At 34.6% G+C, this 26,757-nt stretch overlaps 1 protein-coding gene across 2 annotated transcripts in view; it reads right to left on the reverse strand.

Annotated features, from left to right (window-relative positions):
* TTBK2 (tau tubulin kinase 2) overlaps nt 1-26,757 on the reverse strand; it is a 77,699-nt gene that overhangs the window by 15,250 nt on the left and 35,692 nt on the right. For both annotated transcript variants that reach the window (XM_005522506.3, XM_014251920.2), the window contains exons 7-13: nt 13,494-13,559; nt 12,849-12,941; nt 11,736-11,861; nt 8,709-8,866; nt 7,525-7,741; nt 5,940-6,151; nt 4,225-4,825 (exon numbers count right to left, since the gene is read on the reverse strand). In XM_005522506.3, the coding sequence (XP_005522563.1) occupies nt 4,225-4,825; nt 5,940-6,151; nt 7,525-7,741; nt 8,709-8,866; nt 11,736-11,861; nt 12,849-12,941; nt 13,494-13,559 (1,473 nt within the window). The remainder of the gene's footprint in view (nt 1-4,224; nt 4,826-5,939; nt 6,152-7,524; nt 7,742-8,708; nt 8,867-11,735; nt 11,862-12,848; nt 12,942-13,493; nt 13,560-26,757) is intronic.

Below are 26,757 nucleotides of genomic sequence, written 5' to 3' on the forward strand. Positions count from 1 at the left end.
TTCAGCACTGAATAAATATCTGATGGTGACACATTTAAGTCTCTGTAAATGAGATTGCTATACATAGTTTGCATTCTTTGTTCCTCTTACAGTTAGAGAAAACCATGAAGAGTAGAGATAAGGAAATTTTCAGCAAGCTTCATGCTTTATGAAGGTGACTTTTTGTTTCCTACCCTGGTATTTGCGATTCTAACCTATATCCTTTGGAAAGCAAGAACATCTAGCAAGCATTTCTGTTTCTAAGGAAAAGGTGTCTTTTAATTGCATCAATACTAAAGCTTCTGTTCCCACAATGCATAGTTGACTTCCAGCTGGAAAAAAAAATGTATTTCCAGTATCTCATAAAAGCAGAGAATGAGGATAGAAGATACATGAAAATTAAATTACTTACAACTCAGGAATAAATAGAAACTTAAGAACAAGCTTTTGATAAAACATAATAGTACCTTCATATACAAAGTTTCCATTTCAGCAATATTTCTAAATAATAAAAATAAATAGGTTCACACAGCAGACCCTCCTCTATAACACACACACACATATATACACATCTACACGAATTTGTGCTGTCAGGCAAATGGCACCAAAGCAAACTGTTGTTTAACTTAAACTGAAGATGAAGATGGAAAGAGCTGTTACACGTTTAATTACTTCAAATCCATTATTTCTTATTCACTGAAATATCTGCTTGACAAATATATGTTGCAAGGTTTTGTGCATGCCCTGTATGAAGGTCATTGCAATTCAATACAAACAGAAAATTAATGAAGCTGTGAGTCCACAACACGGAAAGTCCAGCTCTAGCCCGTTAGTACCAAGTGTAGGAAAAGAAAACCAGAGCCATATGATGCAAAGTGCTGCTCCAGTATAAATTCACTATTAGTGTAGATCAGCTCAAATTCTTTTGAGCTATTAGCTTCATAGCAGTAGATATTACAGCAAATAACACACTGTCTGTCCTGCAACCAAAATCAACATAAAGCCATTATTAAAGCATAAAGTCAGCAGTACACCCTTAGCATGCTCTGAGGAGTTCAATAGATATGTGACCATGTGCCCACAACTAAGCCAGATCAAACTGGTCTGTGCTGGTAGCACACAGAATCTGTATTGCAACTGGAAAACCAAGACTGATAACAAATGACAAATGACCAATATGACAAATACTTCTCTTACCTGCAGGCCTTTTTCATAATAGACAGCATAATTTGCTGTAATTTTTTATGCCTGAGACTTTCTCCCACCCAAACCAATAACTTACACATTTTTCTCATCTTTGGAGTTCAAGTTTCCTTTCTTAACTGGTGCAACTTTACATTCTTAATAGAATGTTGATGCTGTCTATAACAGGTGAGAAGTGACCAACAATTACAAGAAGTCCACATACACAATTTCAGGAAGAGTATTTATCTACAAATGGACGGACTATAGACCAGAAATTTCTTTCCTCCAGGAGAAAATAAAATTATGGGTGAGTGTATGAAATATTAGTTTCTCATACAGAAACATCCATGCTACTACTTACTAAAATACTGAGCCATAAAGCCCTGAAAGAAATAAAGAACAAAGAATAGTCATCGAAGTAAAAAGGAAATATTAAGAAAAAATACTTGACTTACGATAGGAAAACCATTTTATTCATTCACCACTGAAGTAACTGTTTGCATATTTAACAAACCTATCAGAATAAGCCCAAAAAGCAAAACTGTATTTTCTTCTAACTGACAGTGAAGCAGGTCAGTAGAAATCCATATGGGAGGTACATTCATAAGCATGATAATCATGAATTCAGGCATGTCCTAGAGTTTCAAACTGTTTGAAACAAGTGAACTATTTCAGTAATTATATTAAGCTTCTATACTACTATAATTTCAACATCTATTTTTAACCCCTATCAGTAACACGCATTTGATTTATAGTCCTAAAATTAACATTCTTGGATCCAAGCCTGCTCTTAATAACTGGTGCAATATAATTAAATCAGCAGAAAAGTAAAGTATGACCTCTGCCTATTATTTTTATTGCCAGGAAGGTGCTACCTAGAAAAAATTATTAAAGAACAAGAGCATCTGATGCACAACCAAGGATCACACTGAAAAAACAGTTTCAGGGTAAGTACTCAGGAAGAAAGAAAAGGACTCAACCTAAGGTCACCAGGACTTTTGAACAGAGAAAATGACAATAAGAAGAGGCATATACACACACTTGCTCCCAGGGAAGTGACAAGAACACTCACCTATAAGAGCTAGGTTCTAGTACCCATCATAGGGAATATTTAAGTATCCTTTAAAAAGTGGAATAAATCAATGAAGGACAAAAAGAAAAACTCACCCTGAAATAGCCTCTTGGGCTCTCCATGGCTTTCAAGGGCTAATGAAGTAGATGGTAGACTAACACAAATTGCCATCACAGTTGGAGCAGACACGCTGTACAGACACACTGTTCCCAGCTCCTAAACTGGCCAAGTAATTTCTATTTTCTTTATTCCCTGGTCAGTTTATATTTCCTATTGTATATCATTCACTTTTGAAACACCAAGTTCCTTCCTGCCATTCATCTTGCACTCACAATTCTACTTGCCCTTCCAGCATAACATAAACCACATTAATTTCTCCCTTTTTAGAGGTCATGACAAATACTACTTATCTCCCTGCAAAACCAAAGTAAAATATAATTTCACTTGAGTTTCTACTTCAGCCAGTATTTCTTCCAATGCATTTTATAATAATTAACTTTGTTTGCAACTGTTTCTGCTCCTGTGTTTTGAAGCTTCTTCCTTTCCAGACAAAGATATTGTCCATTCTTTGCACTGTAGTACATAATATTTGTACCACCTTTACTTTTAGTTTTAGGTAAAAAGCTATTTCCTGCAAAAGAGTCACATTTGTATAGAGCTGTATAGTGTATTTGCATATAAAATTACAAGCTGCTTTTAATGGCTTTTGAAATAAAAACACTTGATAATTATTATTTTGTACAGGACCAAGTGCTGCTCTTACTTGTCTGTTTTACTAAAACTGACATTAATATACAAAAACTGAACAACTTAAAAATTTAAAATAATTTTTCACCTGTAAAGGTTCCTAACCCATCAAAAACTCTTTCATGCAAATAATATTTCAAACTTCATCTCAAAAAATCTGTTGTTTAACACAGTTCTTGCCTTTTCCATGAGAACCTAGGTGTAGTTGAAATTTTACTGTGCTGCTATAGTTAATTATATTGAGTAGTTAATTTTCACTATAAAGAATATTCCACACCTTATAATAAATGAGCAGTTGGTGACAAGTTTCTTTTTCTAATAAGCTGGTGGTAACTTTCACAAAAAGTGGAGATACATAAAGAAAAGATATAGCCAGGTTTCTTGGCTCAAGGGAACTTAAAAGAATTGACCTTTAGATCATCGATGCCACAATATCTACTTAAAAAGGGGAAGAAATAAAACCATGAGGTGATTCCCTATCCTTCTCCGTAAGTAAAGGCAAAGAAATCCTTGTTTAGAAACAGTGACAGGAGTAAAAAGTAAATGTTCAGAAACTGCGCAACTGAGAATTCTTCAGAAAAGATGGAAAAAGAAAAACAAGAATACCCAGTGGAAGCAAAGCATCTCTCAGTGAAAAATACAGGAGCAAAGTAGGAGTTGCAAAAGCATTTTAGAAGTGAAAAGCATCAACACTTCATAAAAGGCAACAAGGTGTTTGTATAAGGACCATTAGAAATTTCAGAAGGAACAGGAAGAAACAAAGTGAATTCCAGAAGCAAACACTGCAGGAATCATAGTAAGAGGTGAGAGCAAGTAACTGTTTCTTTAATTTCAGCCACTTCTTTAATTTCAGATTTTTTCTGGAACACATGAAACACTGTAGCACAGGATTTTACATATTCTATTTCAGTTTTATGTTTATGTACTGCAAATACAATAAATATGCATTCACATGTGTGTCTCTCACTGATTAGGAATCACTGCACAAGGAGCTTCTTTAGGTAGACAGGTATATAGATGGATAACTCTGTTAAATGTGGCCAGTTTTGTGGGTCACACCTGCAGAACAATTAGCACTTCCATGAGTGACTGTAAACAGCTGTATAACAGAATATGGAAGATCAGCCTTCAAGACTCAAATCCCATACCTGTTGAAACCAGGAATTTCTGCTACACTGCTGTATTTTCGTTACCACCTTTACCATTTCATCTTACAATTCTGAATAAAGAAGTTTTCTTACCGGAGTGAGTGCTCCTTCTGCTTGAGCTTCCATAGGACTTGTAGGGGTGGCCGCAAGAAGCTGTCCTGCAGCTCCAGACAGAAGTTCCAATTTATCTGTAAGCTGTTCAGATGCAGCAGGATGACATTCCATGTCTAGAACAAACTCCACCCCTGAAGTTTGGTTCTTAGCAAGGACATTGTTTCCTGCCCAACCACCCTCTCTGGACTGTTCTTCTGGAAGGGATTCCTCTAGAACTTGTAGTACCTCTGGCTCTTCATCTGAGGGACTTCCGGTCATTTTGTGCCCTAAAGCCTCATTTGTCCTGAAGTCCTTCAAGTCCCGTTCCTTATCTATTATCACCCATTCCTTAGAATCAACCTCCTGCCTGCAGGAGCTTAGGTTAACAGCTACAAATCCATTGCTCAAAACACCATCAGCGTGGTCAGGAGAATTAGCTGACACAGGCTTTGAAGCATCTGGAAGATACTCTTCATCATAGTGCCAAACATGGTCCGTGCGGGCAGTCACAGGAGCAGGAACAGATGTTTTCTGAGAAAGAGGAGGAACAGCAGCAACAGGAGTCTCTGCCACTTTCAAGTCTTTCTGCTTCTTCTCCAAACTTAGAGAAAAGAAGTTAATATCTGAATTAGTTGAGAATTAATTAAATAATGTATGTTACATTTGAGTGTTTTCAGAAGAAAATTAGGTTTATATAAAAATTTGTTGTCATATTCTAGAACCTACAATGGTTCAAAGATCCACAATTTGAGACAATTAAGTATGATGTCAAGTAAAAATGGATGGATGGTCCAGAAGGGAGAATTGTGAGAGAAAAAAACTCAGTAGTGAGGTTACCACAGATGTCCACTGCACTTAATTTGTGGCAAAGCAGAAACTCAAAGAGGAACAGAAGAAACAGATGTCTAGCATATGTTATATGCTTTCAAGAAGAATGTTATTTATTGCTTTGATTGATTCCTTACTTATTCTTTGTGTAATTTGCTTTCATCAAACAAATTCAAATTCCTAGCTCCCCTATGAAGTATTTAGAAGGTTTTTGCCACTGTCATCACCCCACTCAACCTCTGCCTTTTCAGTCAGATTTCACTGTGTCCCGCTCCCCATATTCTTTCCTATTTTATTTATTTATTTATTTATTTTAATTATGTCCTATTCAGACATAGGAAAACTGAATCCATTTTCATATACCTGTCTCTTCTCTACTTTCATATTCCATTTTAAGTTCTCTGTCTTCCACCAAGGTTTTTTTTATGTTGGTTCTACACCTTTGGGCATAACAAAGCCTGCTTCATAGATTTCTAACTTCTTCACTCTACTTCCTGTAAACCTCCCTTCTCATGTCATATAGCCTTATGTCATGTTACCTCTATTGAGCACCTGATGTCAACTTCTTATTCAGGATGAGTTGTACTGACTATATGCCACTGAAGAAAAAGTTAATGAATACTTGGGTTACAACCACCAGGTCTTGAAATACAAAATTCCCAGGTGTGGAAGTCCAACTTCAACTGTATTCTAGCAATAATCATTTTCTAACGTAGCTGCCATGTAGTGAAACCCATTAATTGAGCAATATTACGAAAAATACTTTGCTGTAACTTCCATAAGCATACTCCATAGCTCCATTCCAGATCTTCACACAGCAAAGATAATAGCATCCAAATCACATATCCTTAAAAGATCCTAGCAAAAGGATAACTTAATTTCTTTACCAGGTCTCAAGAAACTTATCAGTGTCGGGCTTAGACTCCAACGTCATACGCTTCTCCAGTTCAAAGCTGTGAATGGAACGTAACTTTCGCACCAGTGGAACATCTCTGTCTAACTGGGTGGTCTCTGAGCGAACTCGGATTGGAGAACCAAGACTCGGGGCATTAAGCATTCCATTCCCTGGTCCGTGGCTGTTTTCTTCCTCTGTGGCAGCCTGTGCAAAATGTAAAATAAAAATGTAGGAGTGCCAAAAGAAGAGGAAGACAAGGAACTACATGGCAAAGACCCTCCAAGTTTTTAGAACGTGAAAAGCCAATTTGTATTTCGAATGGTCCTTAAGTTCATGCATAGTTAAGGTAGTTAAATATGCTCTTCAGCACACACCTACAGCAGACAAGGTACTGGCAGTATACTGGATCTGGGTAAGTCTGAGAACAGGAGTATCAAAGACCCAGTAATACAGTTACATTTATTCTGATTTTTCACACCCATCTCTGAAATATTCTTTAATTACAGTCTGAAACTTTGCACTTAGTAGCATCTTTGGTCTGCTTTACAGTCAAGTGCTCTTATTAAAAAGAAGTTAGCTCCCAGACTGTCTTTTTGATTCTCTGGAGCATAACACACTAAATCTACTAAATATTTCTATGACTTTAAACTATGTTTAAACCCAACTGCATTCTATCTTAATAATGACTGAACATGATTTAGAATAATAACTGAACATGATTTAGAGCTGGGAAATCATGATCATTCTTAGTTTCTACAGGTGTAACAGAAAGTGCCTTTGTTTGAACCAGAAAAATCTCCTTTCTCTCTCTTTGGGAAAAACACACAAATAAGCACATTTGAAAACAGGCACCATACCTCGGTCTTTCCCACAATACATTTTTTTCCTAGCAAATAATGAATAACAGCTTCAAAATTAGACAGCCCTCCTAGATAAAGAACATTTTAGTACCAGATCTGTTTTCGTGTTAAAAACACTGTTATATGAAGAAAAAAGGCTACATCTGTCCAGGTATGAAATACAGTGATTGTGAATAAGGAAGACAGGAACCAATTCTCAGAGACCATTTTTGAAAATGAAGCAGCATTCTCTTCTAAAGACCAGCCAATGAATCTCTCAATCAGTACAAAGGTAATATACCTTATGGAGACAAAATCACCAAGCGAATTAAATGGATACTGCCAATCATGCTGATGATTTGTCAATTGAAGAACATTAAAATCTTCTTTTGTAAAGTTAAGATCCAGCTTCTACACATGCAAGATGCAGGAAAATTGCTTTGAATTCATTCAGTGAGCAAGCATGAAGATTGTGTCTGAAGAAAACAAGTAAACTACAAAGAGCCTCAAATTATCAGCAAGCTATTCATCATAAAAACCTGATAAAGTGGCAAAAGACCCAAAAGCCTGTCTGATTTTTTCAGTATATAAAATGTGTTATCTCTGCCATAAATTATTTTCTTAGATCATTCTGGCTAATCAGTATCAGTACAACTGCCTTATAAATTATACCTTATGTGAACTATCAGGACAAGAAACTGTTCAAAGATGGTCTTGACAGTGCAAATTTGAAAGTACCTTACAGATCCCCAGTTTTATTTTGTTTCTGTTTGCATCCATTTCTTCCCAAACATCTTTTTCCTGAGGACGCTGATGTCCAGGGGATCCAGGTAGTTTCTCAGGTGATACCCCAACGGGAATAACATTCTCTCCATCACTGAGCTGTTCATCAGGGAATACTTCATCTGTATTTTCCCGCAGCAAATCTCCTGGGATAGGAGTGGCATTGGCAATTCTACGAAAGTAGTTTAAAAACAAAATCAGAATTGCAAACATTTTTATACTCCCATGTGTTTACAGAAATTATTTTCTATTTTCAAAGAAAGAAACAAACAAAAGCTTACAAAGAAAATCATGTTTCTGCAGAAAACTAAATCTTGGAAATTATTTAATATAAAACCTCTTACTTCCTGGCTTTCACAACTTATTTAATGTAGGTATATAAGAAAATATGTAAATCAAAAAAACTATCACATAAAAGCTGGGGTTTTTTGAATGTTTTTGAAGCCATGTCTGAGAAAGTTTGTTAGAGATCATGCCCAGGTTCAACTTCCCTCCTGATTCTTCTATACATATTTTTCTACTCAAAAAAATTAATGGCACCCATAAACACTTCTTACATTCATCCATAAACACCTCTTATATTCTTCAGTCCCCTGAGATGAGTCTGGGTATTATTAAACATCACATCTTGTCCAATTTACTTCATTACATAATGTCTCAAACAACATATTAAATATTATTTCAAACACAACCAAAATCTATTTCCAAATTTCTTATAAAGATCTATTCATTTTTCAAACTTACAAGGAAATTGCAGCTAGAATTTTATTTCAAGCTTACAGAAAACAATGGGCTTATTTACAGACAGTTAAATTTCCAGGCACTTAAACTCAGGACACATTATTTAGTTTCACAAAATACGATTTAGCAAAGGATGGATGAGCAAATTTACATGCAATTTCCTGAAGTACTATTTTTATTGCAGTAATTTTGGGACTGCAGCGCTTATCTTTCAGGATAGTATAAACTGGTACCCTAAAAAGGGAAATACTTCAAATGCAGCTTCAAATCACAGCTCCCAAACCTCACTTCCTCTATGCATTCAAAATCCTGCAGAAAAAACCTAAATTATGGAGATAATTTCCCTTTGGTAGGAAGCCCCTCTGTGGCTGCCACAGAAGAGACCACACCATACATACCCAATTGCAGCTGGCGTAAGACGAGTGTGCAACTGAGGGGTGGTTGAAGTTGTTGTTGTTGTCAGAGAGCCATCAGTTCCACTCTTCTCCCAGTCAAAAGGGTCGCTTTCAATAACCCCAAATGTTTTCATGCTGTTGTCAAACACAGACATGAGAAGCTGAAAATAAAGAAAAAAGATAATAAGCTTCATTTTTGTCTAAGAGACCAAACAATTAAGAAATATCCCTCTGTAATACTGACAACAACATAAAAAATTAGGTTTTTATATAAACACTTCTCATTTTTCAAGATTTTGAGGCCAAGATATACAAAATCCCATTTTATTAAAAGAGAAAAAAAAATCCACCCACATCTGTGTTTTTATCAGGCATGAGGCAAAGATACACCATAGACTTTTACAAAAAGACAGATATACACACACACAGAGATGCATAACTACATTGCTGAAGAATGCCATACAGTGGCTCTCTAGCAGAGGAAGAAAAAAGAATACATTTGGTAACACTGTGAAACCAAGGAAATTAATGAGATGTAGGAAAGGATACTTTTCTGCTAATCCATACCTTTCTGTCATTAAGAACTACATAGCATTTACTTCATATAATGCTGACATTTATACTATACAAATGTCTAATTTTCAATCCTCAGTTTATGCTATGAAAAAGCCTTTGGAAAATTTATATCCATGACAGAGAAACAAATGGCATCACTTTCCTCTCTCTGTGAAATAAACTTTGTCTCATTCTACAAATGATGGGAAGGCTGTGTCCATATCATTCTCTTACTCTGTAACATTTCTATGTTTGCTTTTTTTCCCTAAAAGTGAAAAATCTGGGTTTTTTTTCCAATCCAGATGCTGAAGATTTTTCCACACTCTCCTTTGGCATACTCTTTGGCAACTTAAAATAGATGAGAAGTTTGGATCATTTCTCTTGGGTGGAGTGGTCTCACCCATTAATCTTTACATTCAAGAATCTTCTGTGTGCCAGCTGTCCCAGTCATTTCTGCAACCCTACTGAAGAGTACAAAGCCATAGTTCACCCTGTCTCTTACGTACTGTGTTTAATTCTCCTCTCCCTCTGAACATTAAGCAGTGTCTCTGAAGTAATTTTTAAGGTCATTCTCCTTTAAATTTTTTCATCAATTTCTGCTATAAGGCAAATACAAACTCAAATGCTTAATGATATCAGGAGGCTGAGGCAATGTATGCACAAATACCTGAATAAAATAAACATCTGACATTGCCAAATCAAACATAGCTTCTTGGCCAAAGTCATGAACTTTTTAGACTGTAAACTCTTCAAAGCAGGGATATACACACATTTTTGTTCACTGCCCATTCATAAATACAAAGAATACAGTAGGTAGGAATAAGACTGCAAACACAAGAGAGATCAGAGTTTAAAGGAGCACCCTCACTGCTCTAAATAAAACCACCCTGCTCTGGTCTAAAGTACATGAGCAAGACTGTATTGAAAGGCTCAGGCTGCAGCTACACAACTGCAAATGTTCCATGAATAGCCAAATGACTGTAAATTACTGGGCTGTCTCTATCGTGGAAAAACTCTGTCCTGGTATCATGTGCTGAGTGCACATGCTGTGTTAGATACAAATAAACCACAAAAAAGTATTCAAAACTACATGACTGTCTATATGCTTTATCATTCAGGTTCTGTAATGCAAAACATATTTACCAATCTATAATAAAGGTTTTTCTATACAACATCAAAGTTTCTGCAATAGTACTTTTTACCATAGGAAAAAAAAAACCTGATACATCTTTATAACCAGGCCCACAAAACATTGAAAACTTTTTCCTCACTTAATTGTAAACTATAAATTTCATGGAAATTTTTAATGGAGAAGAGAAAAAAAAAATCAAAGTACTTCTTTTTCAGGGATACTGAGCATGTTTTGTATTTGTAATAAGTTTTTTTTTAACATTCAATTTTTTCACAAAAATTGATTTATTTGTTTTGCAAGTGTGCAGAATCATATATCAGTATATTTAGAGAAATCCACTTACTAACAGGAAATCAGTTATTCCTTGAGATTTTTGCCTCTTATTTCAATTCTTATATATCTTGATTTCTTCATTAATCTTACCAAGCAAAGTAGAGGAGTCACTCTTATCAAAGTTACAATTCCAGAACTGGTCAAATTTATTTATTCAGTTGAACCAATTACACTTGAACACCAACAGAAAGCCATTCCTTCTGATTTCACTGATTTAGGGAGTTGAACAAAGGCACAGAGGCAGAAAGGCCCAGCAAGTGGGAATGTGTGTTTCTGGGAGCCGGAGGGAAGCACACAGGGACAGCTTGTCATGGTGTGCAATTCAATCAGTACAACTTCTCACAGTGTGCAAGACTGAAAAAACTCTCAAGTCTCTTCTTCCTTGCTTTTCCTGAGCATTCCTCTGCTGCTTCCCACAAACTTGAAAAAAGTTCTATCTTTATTTATTGTTTAATCATGAGTCAACATGAGTGAGTTAAGACATTCTACAGCATATCCTCTCAGCGCACACCACCTCACCACTGAGCAGAGGCTGCCCATTTCAGCAGGCAATACTCTCTTAAACAAAGAAAAATTCTGTGACCTCTGTACCCAATACTTCAGTTTTGAAAACACACACCATGAGTGTATGTTGTGCTCTAGCTGCAGGTGCTGAGTTGCAGACTTTGGAAAACTGCCAGAATGACAATCACTGAGAGAACAATCTGATCACTTAACTTAGGGAGCACCCACTAGAGGCTGTGATAGTGAGATAGCTCCCAATCCAAACAGAATACTGACTGAAAAGCAGCTGTCAATTGTTTTTAGAAACTTAACAGCCTTACACTTCCCAAATGGAAAAAAATTTCACAGAGTTTCTGTGGCACTAAATGGTCATTAAATTAACTTTGTGGTGGCATAAACCATAATGACTACCATGATTACACATTGAAATCAAAGTAAATTGAAGGTGAAACAGCATAAAATTTTTTCCTTATAAAACAGAAAGAGAAAATAGTACAAGTGTTTACCTGGTAATCAGGCTTTGTAAAGTAATCCAAATTAGAAATGTGATCCAGAAAGACGTTGAATTCTTGAGGAAGATGTTTCAACATAAGTCTGTGTTCATACCTTTCTTTAATGGAGCCCACTTGCTCCTAGGAGTAAGTAACAAAACAAACATTGGCACACCTTCATTCTCTGTTACAACATACTCATATTCTCTGTTACAGCCATTCAATACACTACTAACCAGAGAGACAGGTCACTAAATTACACTGAATGGTACTGAGAAAGGCCATTCCACACCAGAGAGCAAGATAGGAGATTCTGGTTTCGGCCTCAGTATGCTTGCAAAATAATGTACAAACTTCAAATTCAATATGAAAAGCCATTTAGTTTTCCACTGTGTTTGTGTTGTTTGTAGTTTGAATGCTGACTGATACAAAGAGCCGTCACTAAACACTACAACCCATTCTAACAGTATATTTTAAAGATTTAAACTTCCTGTTGCATCATATCAAGTTCAGTCCCTTTTTGGTGCATATTCAGTCATGTAAGATGTGTAAATCAAAACCAAAAAGGAGATGCTACCTATACGCCACACTGTCATCTACCAATACATAAACCACATCAGAGAGTAACCTGATTTCAGTATGATTTCAAAAGAAGCTGCAAGAAGTAATAGCAGGCTGATTAGATATTCCTTCTTTGCATACTTCACCTATGATATATGACTAAAGGCACTACTGCATACTACCCAATCCACTTTTGTTCACCAGCAAATAAGAAATGCCTATTTCACAAATAATCAAAACAGATTAGAAATTTTAAGCGTGTGATAGGTGAAATAAGGTACTCAAGTGATAACAGGAATAATGAAGTAAGTGGCAAATATATACTTACATCTGCCCTTTACAATAATTTCAACCTAGAAGTATAACCTCCTTTCTTCCTAGAACACTTAATAAAATTTGATTGCTTTTTATACCATGACACTAGCCACAAAAACTTACACTATAAAACACTGGAAAATGTAATGTTGAAATTAATAAATGATTCTAAGAGGAACCTTTATCACAGCATTTCCCTGGAATACAGAAGTAAACCTGCCTTATACTCTTTGGTTTCACCTCTAGCTTTACCTTATCTTTTATTTTTCTCCAAGGCAGTTGCCCAACCACAAATTCCACCAACATGTAGAAGAGAGACCAGAGGTCATCATGCCGACCCATTTCCTGTAAAAGGAAATATTATTCTAAAGCATATTACAAATACCTAAACAAATGGGAAGATAAGTTTACTGCTCAAAACTTAAATTATTATATAAAATTTAATATAACCTATGCTGCAAAACAAGTTAATTAAATCCAGCGGCTATTTTAAGGAGAAACATACAAGTAAATTTCCACAAAAGACAGAGAGAAATAAAATAAAATTGAAGTGTATTTAAATAGCATTGCAAATCTCTGTTTATTCAGATTTCTTTAGAATATGATGTTAAGACAACATACTGGGCATTATGTGCCTCATAAAACTCAGTAGCTTCACTTTTTTAACTTATTAACTTTCAATACAATTGAACACCAAATATAAGTATTAAAATCACTATTTTTGTACAATAACTTTTTTATCCTCAACTACTGTAAATTACATTATCCTTTCACAAAATTCATAGCTATTAATTTTAACATAATAAATGCACAGATAAGAATACAAAAAAGGAATAACTGTGTGACTGACTGCTTCCAGCTACATGAGATGGTTTTGATCCAGATTGTGATACTCACTCTGTTTCTGTGAGCGTTGATTGATGCGTATCGTACCGTTCCTCGAAAACCAGCAACAGCTCGTGGCTGTCAGAGAATAGAAAATATTCTTATTGTCAGAAATAAACCCTCTGACTACTTAACTTGGCATCTACAAAGAGAGCCACAACACATTTCTTTTGAGACTTTATTTCAGTTTACTGTGCTTCTACAACTTCTCAGTGGAAATTCAAGTGGGCACTAATTGGCTGACCAATAAATAGCAAAGGCCGCACTGGAGACACCAATTTGAACTGTTTCTTTCTTTTCCAGTTTCTGAAAACCAGAATTTCTTCCCTGATACTCTAGATATCTTGTGAACATCAGTCAATTGATGTTTATAATCAGAGAATGTATTTTCCCATTCTTCTTTTATTCAAATAGTAATATTACAGAAAGAATTATATAATTTATGACAGTCATAATTAGTAGCATTTACATAATTTTTTTAAAATCAAACTGTGATATTATTACTTTGCCTAAGAGACATATCCAATCCATGCCACCCTCTTAATTAACCATTATATATAGACGAAACTGCCAGGACTATTAAATTTGCCTTCGTTTATGCAGTCTTAGCTTCCCAATCAATTTGTTATTTTTGTTTCCTCTAACAATGAACATAAGAAATTTGAATTATCTAACTCAGCTCTGATTTGTACTTAGAGAGGTATTGGTGATCTGTCTGCTCACCAAGACAATTCTAAAGTTTTTTTTAAAAGTTTGCACAATACATTGAAAAGTCTGGTTTGATATACACATGAAGATAAGCACAATACATTGATCTTATTAAGATAAAACACTTCCACCTCTGTCTATATATATTTCATGTATAAATTTTTTCTTATCCACCAACAGATGCTATACAGAGATATTGTTTAAATAAATCAGGAGCTGATATTACTGTCCATAAATCTAATGATAGGATCCAGCAGGATTATGCAGCAACATCTTTAAAAAAGGATTCAACAGCCCGTATAATCAATGTCTGCTAGAGTAGTACAATGAGAGCTGAACAAGTGTTAGTTAAGGCAGAGAATATTTTCTAGGATGTTCTTAATATGAAGAGGTTATGAGATGATATTCCATAGATCTTAGACTTTGCACATCATCATACATTTTAAATGGCACTCAGAACACATTTCATGTTCAGGCAGGACAGATTTAACTGTTTGTCTGCCTTATCTTTAATTTTATAAATATATCATATTCCACACTGAACATTACCCTGAAATGAAACATAACACTGTAGTTGCAGAAATTTCACAATACCAATCAATTAGAAAAAGAATAGCTCAAAATGCTTTGGAACTGCTAAATTTCAGGAGAAACAATTTTTTTTAAAGAAGCACATAAATCTCCTTAGTAGTGCTGCAGGTTGGTAAGTCATCCAACTAAGAGTAATATAGCATCACTGCCAAGGCAATCAAAACACAGATAAATTTTAAAAAACACATAGTTTAATGAACAGTACTTTTCAGGAGGGAACTGAGAGCTTAACTTTAAAAACAGTTGAAAATACAAATTCCATAAATCTCAAGAGCATATAGCTTCAGAAGATGAAACTAAATGTTTGCTGTCTTTTGCCTCTGGCATGAATGTTTAAAAGGAAGGACTACATTCAGTTTTACTTAGTTAAATATTTCAGTTCTTCTGAGACTAATGGAAAATATGAAACCTGGGATGAAACTTCACTTTCATATCTAGTATCACAATTTCAACTTCTACTTGATAACTAGGACAGAAATGCTTCAGTTTCTGGACAAGGCAAGAGAAAAAGACTAAGAAGTGTCATGAAAACTAAATTATCCCATTCAGTTTACAAAAACTAAAAATCTGACCTATTCCACTTCTGTCCTAGGGAAGAAATGTCCATATGAGGAAATTCATTGTGTACCAATTCAAATACTTTTGAATGTTAAAGTCACAGCCATCCTTATTTGCCCTAACATGATTTCAGTTAACTGAGAATCACCTGGATGGGAAGGAAAAGAAAAAAAGAAAAAAAGAAAAAAAGAAAAAAGAAAAAAGAAAAAAGAAAAAAAGAAAAAAAGAAAAAAAGAAAAAAAGAAAAAAAGAAAAAAGAAAAAAAGAAAAAAGAAAAAAGAAAAAAGAAAAAAGAAAAAAGAAAAAAAGAAAAAAGAAAAAAAGAGAAAAAGAAAAAAGAAAAAAGAAAAAAAGAAAAAAAATACTGTTTCTCTCTATGAGCTTATAATGAAATGAATTCTGAATTCTTTATTTCAGCGAGGACATCTAAAGCCTGTCACTCTTGTCTTAAAGTATAGTTTCTATAGTCTGAAGAAAAAGCATATGTCACTGTGTTTTATTTCAAGATTCAATAAAATACCTTTTAGTAAAGCAGCTGCTCACTATTCAATAGCAGTATTACAATGCCACACAGCAATAATAAAATAATTCTACCACGTCTGTCTTGATGTGAGTGATGCTCTGTAGGTCAAATCAAGTTTGCCCATTCAGAACAGAACTTAGGCTTCTGAGCATTTACATAACTTCTGAAACTGTTTTAGAACTCTTCATGTATCTCACAATGTCTCATGTAGCAAAGGAAAAATACTAAATCCTTCAAATTCAAGTTAAAAAAAAAAAATGAAGATACATGCAGATGAATTAAGCAGATCCAGTGACTACAGTGAATTTTTCTACTTATAAAGGTAGTTTTTTAACGTAACATCAGTTTCCTTTGGAGGTGCCGCTGCCCTGGAAACACTTGGCAATGTCTCAGATAAAGTAAATGCAGGAAATTAGCAGTTCCTAGCAAAGTGAACTATTTCCACAAAGCACACAGCTTTCAGACTCTGGGGAGACACTATGCTTACAAACCTATGAATGCTGCTTTTTTGGAGTGGCTGTGGAGGAGGCAAATCACTCTCCTTAGCTCAGTTCAGTGTCTCTAGATAAATGCTCTGGGTTTATTGCTCTGGGAAACACTGGAAAGGTTACACAGAGCAAAAAAGTTAATTTATTACTGCAGTCATGGAAACTAGAAAATCAACATGAAAAGATAAATAAATTCTGTTTCTTCACGTTATATCTGAGACACACCATGGGGCTCCCAATCAATCAGACCATGACTGAGTATTCTATTCCTAGGTGTCTAGGTTTTGCACTAAGAAGCCAGTAGTGCTGCCTCAAGAGTAGGGTTCAAAAGCCATAGGGGACGCGTGGAGAAGCAACCACTTACATTACCCGTATTTTCCTTTGCTTAAGATAGAATTCTCCTTTTTCATATTTCCCCTTGAAAAGGACAATTTCCTAGTTCAAATTCCACCAGAAATATATTTCCATGATGGGAACTGCACAAAGTTCCAATTCTTTGAAACCCTTTTTCATAGCTTCAACAATTCGCATTCCAATCCTTCCCTTTTGAACATAATAGACTTTGCAGTCTAATGTAATGCCTAGCATGTGTTAGCACCAGTCTAAAACAAATGAAAATTTCAAGGATCACTTGAATAGGGAAAGATCAAGCAGCTGAAATACAACTGCCATTGCAATATATTACAGATTTCAATAGATTTTCACTGCATATACAGCTCTTCAAACCCACACTTTCAGCTGTCTTAAAATCCATATCAGATACAGAGTATTTGCACTTAGAACTCTCCATCATCCTCTCCCCTACTAGTTGTCAGTATGACATATTACTTGGACTCAGATCTACCTAAACAAATGTGATTTCCAAAACCTGACTGCAGCTCTCTGATCCTACGCTACCTAGTTCCAGCAGAAGCTGAGTAACAAGGTAAGTTAACAACTAACAATACAATTAAATTTCACTATTGTGAGTTCTAACAGACATGTAGTGACAAATGAAAATTTATCTCCTACAGCATGTGCTATAAAAAGCAACACCATCTCTAAGCCAGCAGTATTTGATACACAAAACATCTCCTGAGCTACAGTTTTCAGTCTGGTGTACTCAGCCAATGTAGTACTTGCTAAAGACTACACCAGGTAAAACTGAAGTCATTCTGAAGCTGATTTATGAGCAGAGAAAAAGTCTGGTGGGCTGAAGGGGGTAACAACCTACTAATGTCTGTCACAAACCTAAACTTACTGCAATGAAAAATCACACAGGATAAGTCTTCCACGTGTATGTTTGCTTTGCCCTGTGCAATCTTTCTTCTTCCTCTTATTTGAGAAGCTGAAACAGAGATTATTTTAAGAGGAAGACTATCTATATGAACCAGCTATGCTCTGGCAAATAATTTCCCCATAGAGCAGAATATTGTTTTATTTATCTCTGTAAGTAAAAATTTTACAGTTGTTCTGCACTTAGAAGACTGGAGAATGGAGACCTTAATCCTTTTATGTTTTGTACATATATAATTTAGTATTTAAAATGGTAATACCATATATTAAAGAGCTGCATAAATCCAGAAGTAGACTGTTTCAGTAGTAGGCTTATTTCAACTATGGATGGAAAGCAAAAAGTCTCAAGAAAGCTAATGTACATAAATGTACCTTCTTTCCAGTTTTCTTCCCTATCCTACAGGGGCAGGAGGTGGGGTGGGGAAAATGAGCAAGTGGCTCTGTGGTACTTGGCTGCCAGCTGAGGTTGAACCACAACAATAAAATAACACATTTTCCTTCTTTTAAATGATTCAAAATATTTTTTCATAATTCAGCAGAGAATTTAGCTCATAGCTCAGACAGAACTGGAAACCAGAGTTTCTGGTTTGATTATTGTTTGCTTCTATTTTCACCAGAAAATGAATTTTACTGGACCAAACCATCTCTCTTTCCACTACAATAGCTTTTAATTATTTTTAAAACAAATAGGACAGCTCTCAAAGACTTTCAGTTCCTGAAAATTTAATGAAAATTGGTGATTAAAGACAGAACCCAAATTAGTACACTGACACAGAGACAGATAGTTAAAATTCAATTTAAATGGCTCATATTCATCTTAAGGGACACCAATCAGCTGGTCAACCAGCATTGATTTTAGATGGCATGTAAATACAAGCCCAGCCTCAAAAGTGCAACTAGGTACTGATCAGAAAGGTAAGCCGTAGTATGAAGCTGAAAACACTAAAAAATTTGGAGGGCATAAGGGAAGAACACAAAACAATAGAAAAATGGTAAGTTTCACCATTCATAGAATAATTCCTTTAAAAAATAAGATCAAATATCACTAGAAAAATTATTTTTCTTTTTTTAATAAGGCTGTTACAGCCCATTCCCTTGAGCATCTATTAGCTCTGTAGAAAATAAAGGAACAACTGAATCAAAATATAGAACAACTATAAGCACCTTCCAGCATGTCTAATTTAAATTTCTAAATTAAATTGTTTAATGACTGCTTGGATGTGATACCAGTGTTCCACACACAACAGGAAAGGAGAAAAAAAACAATATTCCCTAACAAAGTACTTTATCATCATCGTTTTTCATATCTCAGCTACTAATCAAAACATTTCTTCAGGCAGGATATGGTGTATTTGGTTTTATTTTTTACCCCAAAACCCCAAACTCCAGGTCCTAAAGAATCTTCCTCTCAAATATAACCACACATTATTTTCTTAAGTTTTTGATTTAACTATTTAATTCCACAATTATTCCACTGAGATGTTTCAAAACATATACATATACATAAACATAAATATATACATATACGCTTGTACCCTTAATAATCTCCCTCTGTGTCCTTGAAGGAGGTTTTAGCAGACAATAATTAATGATACACTGGTAGGTGTAACACTGCTGTATCATTACAGCTGCACAGGTCTGCCACTGGTAGGTGTTATCACAGCTAGGCATTACCTCAAAAAAACCTTTGAAGTCCAACAGTCTAACAGTTATTTTAATCTGTTAAAAATAATGTCTCCACAAACCTCATCCAACTGACTCCTATCTCTTCCTTATAAAAGCATTACTAATTCAGAAATGGAACCTCAAATGACTGTTGTAATTCTTTCAATTCATGCATACTGCTTATAAACCAATTAAACAAAGGGGTCTTGACTTAATCCCTTCAACAAATAACCATTTTTGTGTAGGACATTTTGACATAAAAATCTAAAACTTCTACAGTTTCTCCTGGTATTAAAAGAAAAAAAAAATTGGGCTCTGGTGTTTGCTGCCTTAGAGGACATGAAGGAGAAAATTGAAGGGTATGTATAGCCTATTTAAGAATGATTTTATTTATTTACAGCTTGCATTGAATGACTGTGATATTATACAATAACTTATTTTCTACACAACTTAAACTTATAAAGAAAATATAATGCTGTAATAATTCATCTTAAACACTTCAACAGAACTCCATTTACTAAAACAAGATTTTTTTTCTTAAGTAGTCCACTTTTTAAAAAGCAATTTACTATCAAATGCTTAGAATTCAGAATTTTGAAGAAAATCTTGCAAACCTCACCTATTTCCAAAAGTATATGTGGTGTAGTTTGACTGATGCACGTTTAGTGAAGAAATGCTGCTAATATAATTTAAAAATATTTGTTCCTTAGAAAATTTATTTTTCTCCAGTAGCAAAATGCACAAAATTTAATTTAATAGACATGGAATGGCAGAAGCAGACTATTATAGGAAGCAACGGTCAGATTTCAAAAAAATTAGTCCAGTTCTCTCTTCATAGTTTTGAATCATTATATATTGTTAAAAAATTAATATTTATTTTTAATATTTATTTATTAACAAATATTTTTCTCTTAGAAACAAATCAGAGAAAATAGTTTTCAACTGTTTTCTGGAGCTTACTGCATTCTACTTGTCAGCTGCATTATACACATAGAGTTCTATTGCTTTTTATTTTACATTTATTTGTGCCATAATAACACAACTGATTTTGCCAATAACAAAACACAAAATCAATGCAACAGCATTATTCAAATAAATTCAAAGATGTACACATTAATTTTTTTAAATATTTGTTTGTTTATGATTTCTTGTTTATTCTGTGCTTTTCTGCTGATTTATAGAGAGTTCACTACAAATGTACTATGTATTCTTAATGCTTTATAATCCCAGCTGTGGCATCTTCACATGAAGTGATGAAGAGAAGCAAAGAGAGGTGGCTGTTAAAAAAACTGATCTCAAAATACATGTTTAAGATACCTGTCCTATGTCTTCAGAAATCTGGTAACAATGAAAAATTTGACACAGTTTTGCTTTTTCAGGAAGAAATTATTTTCTCAGAGGGTGGTGGAGCACTGGACTGGGTTGTCCAAAGAGGCTGTAGATGCCCCATCACTGGAAGTGTTTGAAAGTCCATGTTGGATATGCCTTGAGCAACCTGGTCAAGGCAAGGGAGTGGGAGCCAGGTGATCTTTAAGGTCCCTTTCAACCCAAACCATTATACAATTCTGTGTTCAGTGCTTCTTCTCATCACTTTATGCCTTTGTTAGACAAACAGTGAAGAAACTAATAAAAAAATTATTTTAGGATTGCCCAGTTACAGACATTTGATCCTAGAAACTTCTAATGCCAAATTTCAGCACACACAGGTCTTTGCTTTATAAGCATTGGTGCAGAGGTGTCCAATACATCATGCATAGCTTCCATGCAATTGCCGAGGAGGAAAAGTAATTTTTTGTCACTTCCTTGTTCCAAACAATTATGTTGTAAGCTAATGGTGTATTTCCTTTACGAGACAACTTATAAAAAGTCTCCTCTGAAGTATATCCGTGTGTAAAAGCCTCAGAGGACTATTACACAGAAACTTATTAACATTTTCCAAAAAGCTCTGAGGAAAATGAAAAATATTTCAAGAGGAAAAATAAATACTCTGTTCCTTGTTTAGGTCCGCACGTGTAATCTTCAGCTAATCATATCCCTCTGTAATGTACTGTTCAGCACTGAGAGGCCATTACTGAGAAGAGATAGCATAAGGTAAATGCCAGCAACAAAATGCTTCTCAACAGGATGAAAGAGCATCTAAACAGTACATTTAACAAAATGACATGGATCATTACCCTGCAGCACAGGGCTTTCAACAGTTTTAGTCAGGTATGTTTAGAAAAGTTAATGTATTTTAGCCACTTATTTATTATATGCATGATATGGTGCCCTAAGATATCAAACAGCTCCCTGGAAATTTTCTGTACTATTTAATTATTTTCCATTAAATCCACTGTCATTTAATACTGTACTCATAAACATGTCCTAGTTGTCCTTGGACTTTGCTTTAATCTGTGTCACTCAAAACAGAGGTGTTTCAAGGAACTGCTGAAGAAACAGTGTATCTTAGTGCTCTTTACCTGAAACCAAAACCAGATCAATTTCACAATTTTCTGGAGATGACTGAGGTGCTGCCAATCCTTTAAATTTAATGGGTGGTCTCATTTTATTCCCAATTTTATTCTGAATGTCACATTCAGTAACCATGCTTGAACAACTTCCAATATACAGACTCTTATTTATAATAAATTCACACTGTCAAGGGATTCAGTAGTTACCAGCATAAATTCTAAATCATGAGGGCCACTGGGACAAACAAAAAAACCTGCACCAGTTTTAGTCCACACTATCTGTGAACCACTTCTGAGTCTTAATTCTTGAAGTTGTATCAATGTTTGCTGTAGTAGCATCTACTTGAAAAGAAGATTGAGAATGTATAAGCAATCCATCTTTGAGCAGTCCACGGGTCCAAATGACTTTCAAAGAACACAAAAGATTTTCAGTGACCATTTTGTTTACAATTGTGTAGCTTCACTTTGCTCCTTTAGTTCTTAAAACTATCCCAACTCCTTTTTCCCATCATAAAAAGCATTTAATGGACATAGCTTTCACTATTTCAGCACCATAAAAACAATGATCTCTTCCAAATACAGAAATTAACAATCTGTAATTCTTCTGCCAAGATGACAGGAGGTAAGGCAGAATAACATGGAAGTATTGTCCTTCTTCAGCAATCCAGATAACCCAGAATCTTACTAAAAGAAACATTATGCAATTCAAATGCATAAACATTCCCAAATTTTCACAAGTAAAAAAAAAAACACAAATGAAAATAAGAGTATACAAGAAATTTATACCTTCTGTCTCTGTATGTAATTGAAGTAAAACAGACTTCCAACGCTTTCAAAATGCAAATAATACTCTGTTTTGTTATCTACTAACACATTCTTGTGAAGTATTCTGTGCAGGATTGTTTTGGGTTGTTTGTTTATTTGTTTTTTGGGGTGGGGGGGTGTTTCATTATTTTATTGGTTCTTGTTTGTTTTGATTTTGTGGTTTCTTCTTTTTTTTTATTTTTTAAGAATTCAGCTTTTTAAGCTACATTTCTAGGACACCATCTGTACCTTAAAGTGAAACTTGAAGATAAAATCTCATTTACTGGAAAATCCTCAGAACCTGAGAGCACTGAAGAAAGACAAGCAGCACTTAGCTGATTTGTAAAGAAACACCTGATATGGAATAATATGTGCATTGTTTGATGGGAACAGATTTGTAACTGCTGTCCTAGACAATAAAAAAATCTAGACATCTGCATTCACAATTGCTTTCACAGCATTTTTCTAAGGGTCAGATTGTACAGCAGCTGGTGTATCCTCTGCTTTAGCAGAAGTCAAAGACAATTTTTGTTACTGACAGTTCACCAGTAAAGAGCATGAGTAATGCCTCAGAAAATTTTGTGGATACTCTGTTGCCTTTGGATTTGAATATTTCTGTTAATTTTCAGAGTAAGTAAATACTGTAGAATACTTTAAACCTACTTAATGTTACAAGAATGTAATTTTGATATTTTTTACTTGTTCTTAAATAAATATACTAAAATTTAAACACTTGAAATTAAGGTCATGCTAAAATGTCTTATGACAATGAGAACTCTGACAAAGCTCTTCATTTTATTTAAACCACTGAGGAATGACCTATAATCTAGTCACTGGGAAGAGCAGGAGAAAGATGGAGAGATGGGGGAATGCAGTCATAGCTCTCCCCTTGACCTAAAAAGCCTTTATTATCAAAAATACAACAATTACCACAAACAAAACATTCTCCTCTGAATACATTCTCCTCTGAACGCATTTCAACCCACTAGTCACGATACTCTCAATAAAGGAATCCCACATTCCAAATGAAGTATCAAATTGGGCAAAAAGGAATTTTCTCCTTCAATTATCTTTGCTGAGTCCAAATCATCAGATTCAGGGGACTGGATGTTAATCTGAACAATTCTTTAGGCTGCCAGTCAGTGAGACCTGTATACTGAGTAAAAAAACACTGAAGATTTAGATGAAAAGGTTTTATCTAAATGCCATTTTCTTATGGATAGGTTTTTAATTCTGTTACTCCCTAGCTTTGTCACCTCAGTTATATACATTATACTACCTTCTTTGTTAAACAAATAAAATTCAGTTATTTAGAATTTGAAATCCACATAAATAAAAGACCACAAAACTCATGCCTGTGATAATATGTGATGGATTAATTATGGATTTTTAAAGAACTATGACCAAAAATTATTTTTTAAAGTTTAATATTTTAACAGCAAAGACTAGTGTTTTTTTTTTTTAAATTTTGCTTTCTTTGTATTACATTTAATAGTACCTCAAAAAGCAGTTGTGGTTAAGGTTCACTTTAAAACAGGAATGATGACAACTGCCTAAGAGCTGGCTGCAGTACTGATGATGTTAAGAATGCAAATGTCCTTCACATTTTGTCCCTCAAGGTTTTCTATTTCTGTACCACAGCTGACACCTTCACTTTCCATTTTTACCATGTAAACAGAGACATGGAAATTGATGGCTGCATGAAGTTAGGTTTACATTCAAAAAGAACAATTTATTCTTTGTCTCCATTAAAAAAAAAAAAGATGCTAACACTTCAGCTATCTCTAAGACAATAGCAAAAACATACTACATCCTCAAAAAACAATAAATAGCAGACTATGAATCTCATAAATACACTAAATTTGCATCCTGCTAAATGTATTTGCTTGGTGAGTAGAGTATCCCTACAATTAAATTCTAATTACCCAGCTTTGCAGTAATCAATTCTTATCTACACCATTAATTCATTTATTGGCTTCCTCTCTCCAAGAATTTATTTGCTTGCCTGTGTTTCACCCTTCCTTCTTTTAACATCCTACATCCACATTCAATTTTCTCTCTTCTGATCTTTTCCATCCCCAGAGAAGGCTCCTCCCACTAATTCCTTATCAACTTCCATTCTATAATTTGATTCTACATGTAACCCAAATACCTGCATCCTAGCATTGTCCCCACCATGTAGAATTTAGTATCAAAAGCCATTACCTTTCATTCATCTTTCACAAACCTATGAAATGCAATAAATGTTTGTTTCTGATTTTTAACTTTTAGCTAGGTAAAGGTGTCAGATCACAAAACTTAATAAACTGCAGGTCTTCACTACTCTCTTCAACATGTTTATACATTTTACAAATATCTTATTACCGAATACTACAGACATATCCCTCTCTCCTTGAAGTCAGCTCCTCACAAGCATAGTCATTCAGAGAGCTGGAAGATAGGACAACATCGGTAAAATGAATCCATGTCAAAATTAGCAGTTAAAAGTGTTTTATTTTACAGCAGTAATTCTGAGAGAGAACTTTCTGTACCATGAAAGTGTGCAAAGCTTTGGTTTTGCTTTATGTTTTATGTTAACATGTTTTTCTTTCAGTTTTTAAGATTCACATAGACCACTGTAGTAAAATGATACTACAAGAAGAAAACTATAACCGATTAATTTTAAGGTCAATGTCTGGAACAAGTGGGAAACTGTCTCTGCTAACTGAATAACCCAAGAGAATGTAAAATCCCTGGATCCTTCAGATAAGCAATAAAGGCATTCCTTTTGACAGTATGCTCAGACATTGGGAAAGACCAATAAAGCTTGAACACATTTTCATTATGTAAAATTGTCCCTCAAAATACTTCTTCCTGTAATTATCTGAAATGAATTTTTACCCCTCTTTATTAAGAGAGACAATATTTTCCTGTAAGAAAAATGCTAAACTCTAAATTACAGTCCAGATAATGATTATGGAATACCAAAAAGGATTAGTCCTTTTCTAACAGTTGTACTATAACCAATTTTTTCCCTTTTCACCAACTTTATTACAAGTTACTACCTACACAGTGGATGTTTAAAAATGAGGTTAGAGTACTGCATTCCCTTTGTAGGGAAGAGGAGGAAAGAGAAAAAAGACAGCTACTATATCCTGGAGATGTACTATTTCACTTTTTTCTGAAAAAGAGTTCTGATATTTTTGGATGAGGAAATTGTGTAGTTCTAGAGAGTGACTATAAAAGGCTATTTCAGCTGCAGTGTGTGAAAAGATTCTGTTAAAAAGCAAAAAGAGTAATGACAGAAGTACCAGGGAAATCAGGAAGAATAAAGAAGAAATTTGATACTAGATTTTACTAAAACAAAACCTGTTTCTATGTTTACAGCAATTCATGTCCACTTTTAAAAGCTCATTGAACTCCTCTGCTCTAACTCCATACCATTCTTGGTTTTCAAAGTTTGGGTCAGACAGAATGGATGACCCAAACAACACATCACTGTCTAGGCCTCCAAGTTAACAAATCAAGAAAATCTAACTGATGACTCCCAAGAGCTAACTGTTTCACGTCTGAATTGTGTCTCTCAGTTAAGTAAAAATCAGTGCATCTTGCAGCAGTAGTTCACATGAACTAGGGTTATAAGAAGCTAACAGTCAACAAGACAACCTTAACTATGTTTTTAGGAAGAGAGTATTGTGTTTTTGGAGAACATGCTTTTATATTGTCCTACATTACATGCAGTATCCTGCAGAAGAAAGCTAATGAAGCTTATTAGGACAGCCTTAAGGAGAAGTACATAGCACATTTAATGAAAATATTAATAAATTCTATTAGTAAGCAAGGCAAACAGTTTGACTGCTCACTATACAAGAACCATTTCTAACTAAATAACCATTTGTATACAAACAAAACCACTATCTTTTTCCCCACCATCACTGCACTCTCCAAATATTGATTACAGTGAAAAAAACTTCTAAACAATTTCAACTGAAGAATTACTTCAGTTACATTGTAGGGCACTGCAAAAAAAAAACAACAAAATGAGAGAGGTAGTTTTTACAAAAGAAAGAATATCAAAAATACTGGATTTTCTGTTATCATTTAGTTTTTCTGAAAATGTTACCTTTGGTGTGTATATAGAGAGAATGTTGGGAATTGTTTTCTCTTTGAAATTAGATGTCAGTTCAAAAATCATTATAAGCAGCCAAACATACAGAACACAACAATACTGAGAA

This window comes from Pseudopodoces humilis, chromosome 7 (assembly GCF_049639895.1).
Source record: "Pseudopodoces humilis isolate 2021_Gansu_Grassland_sample_001 chromosome 7, ASM4963989v1, whole genome shotgun sequence".
Classification (NCBI taxonomy): domain Eukaryota; kingdom Metazoa; phylum Chordata; class Aves; order Passeriformes; family Paridae; genus Pseudopodoces; species Pseudopodoces humilis.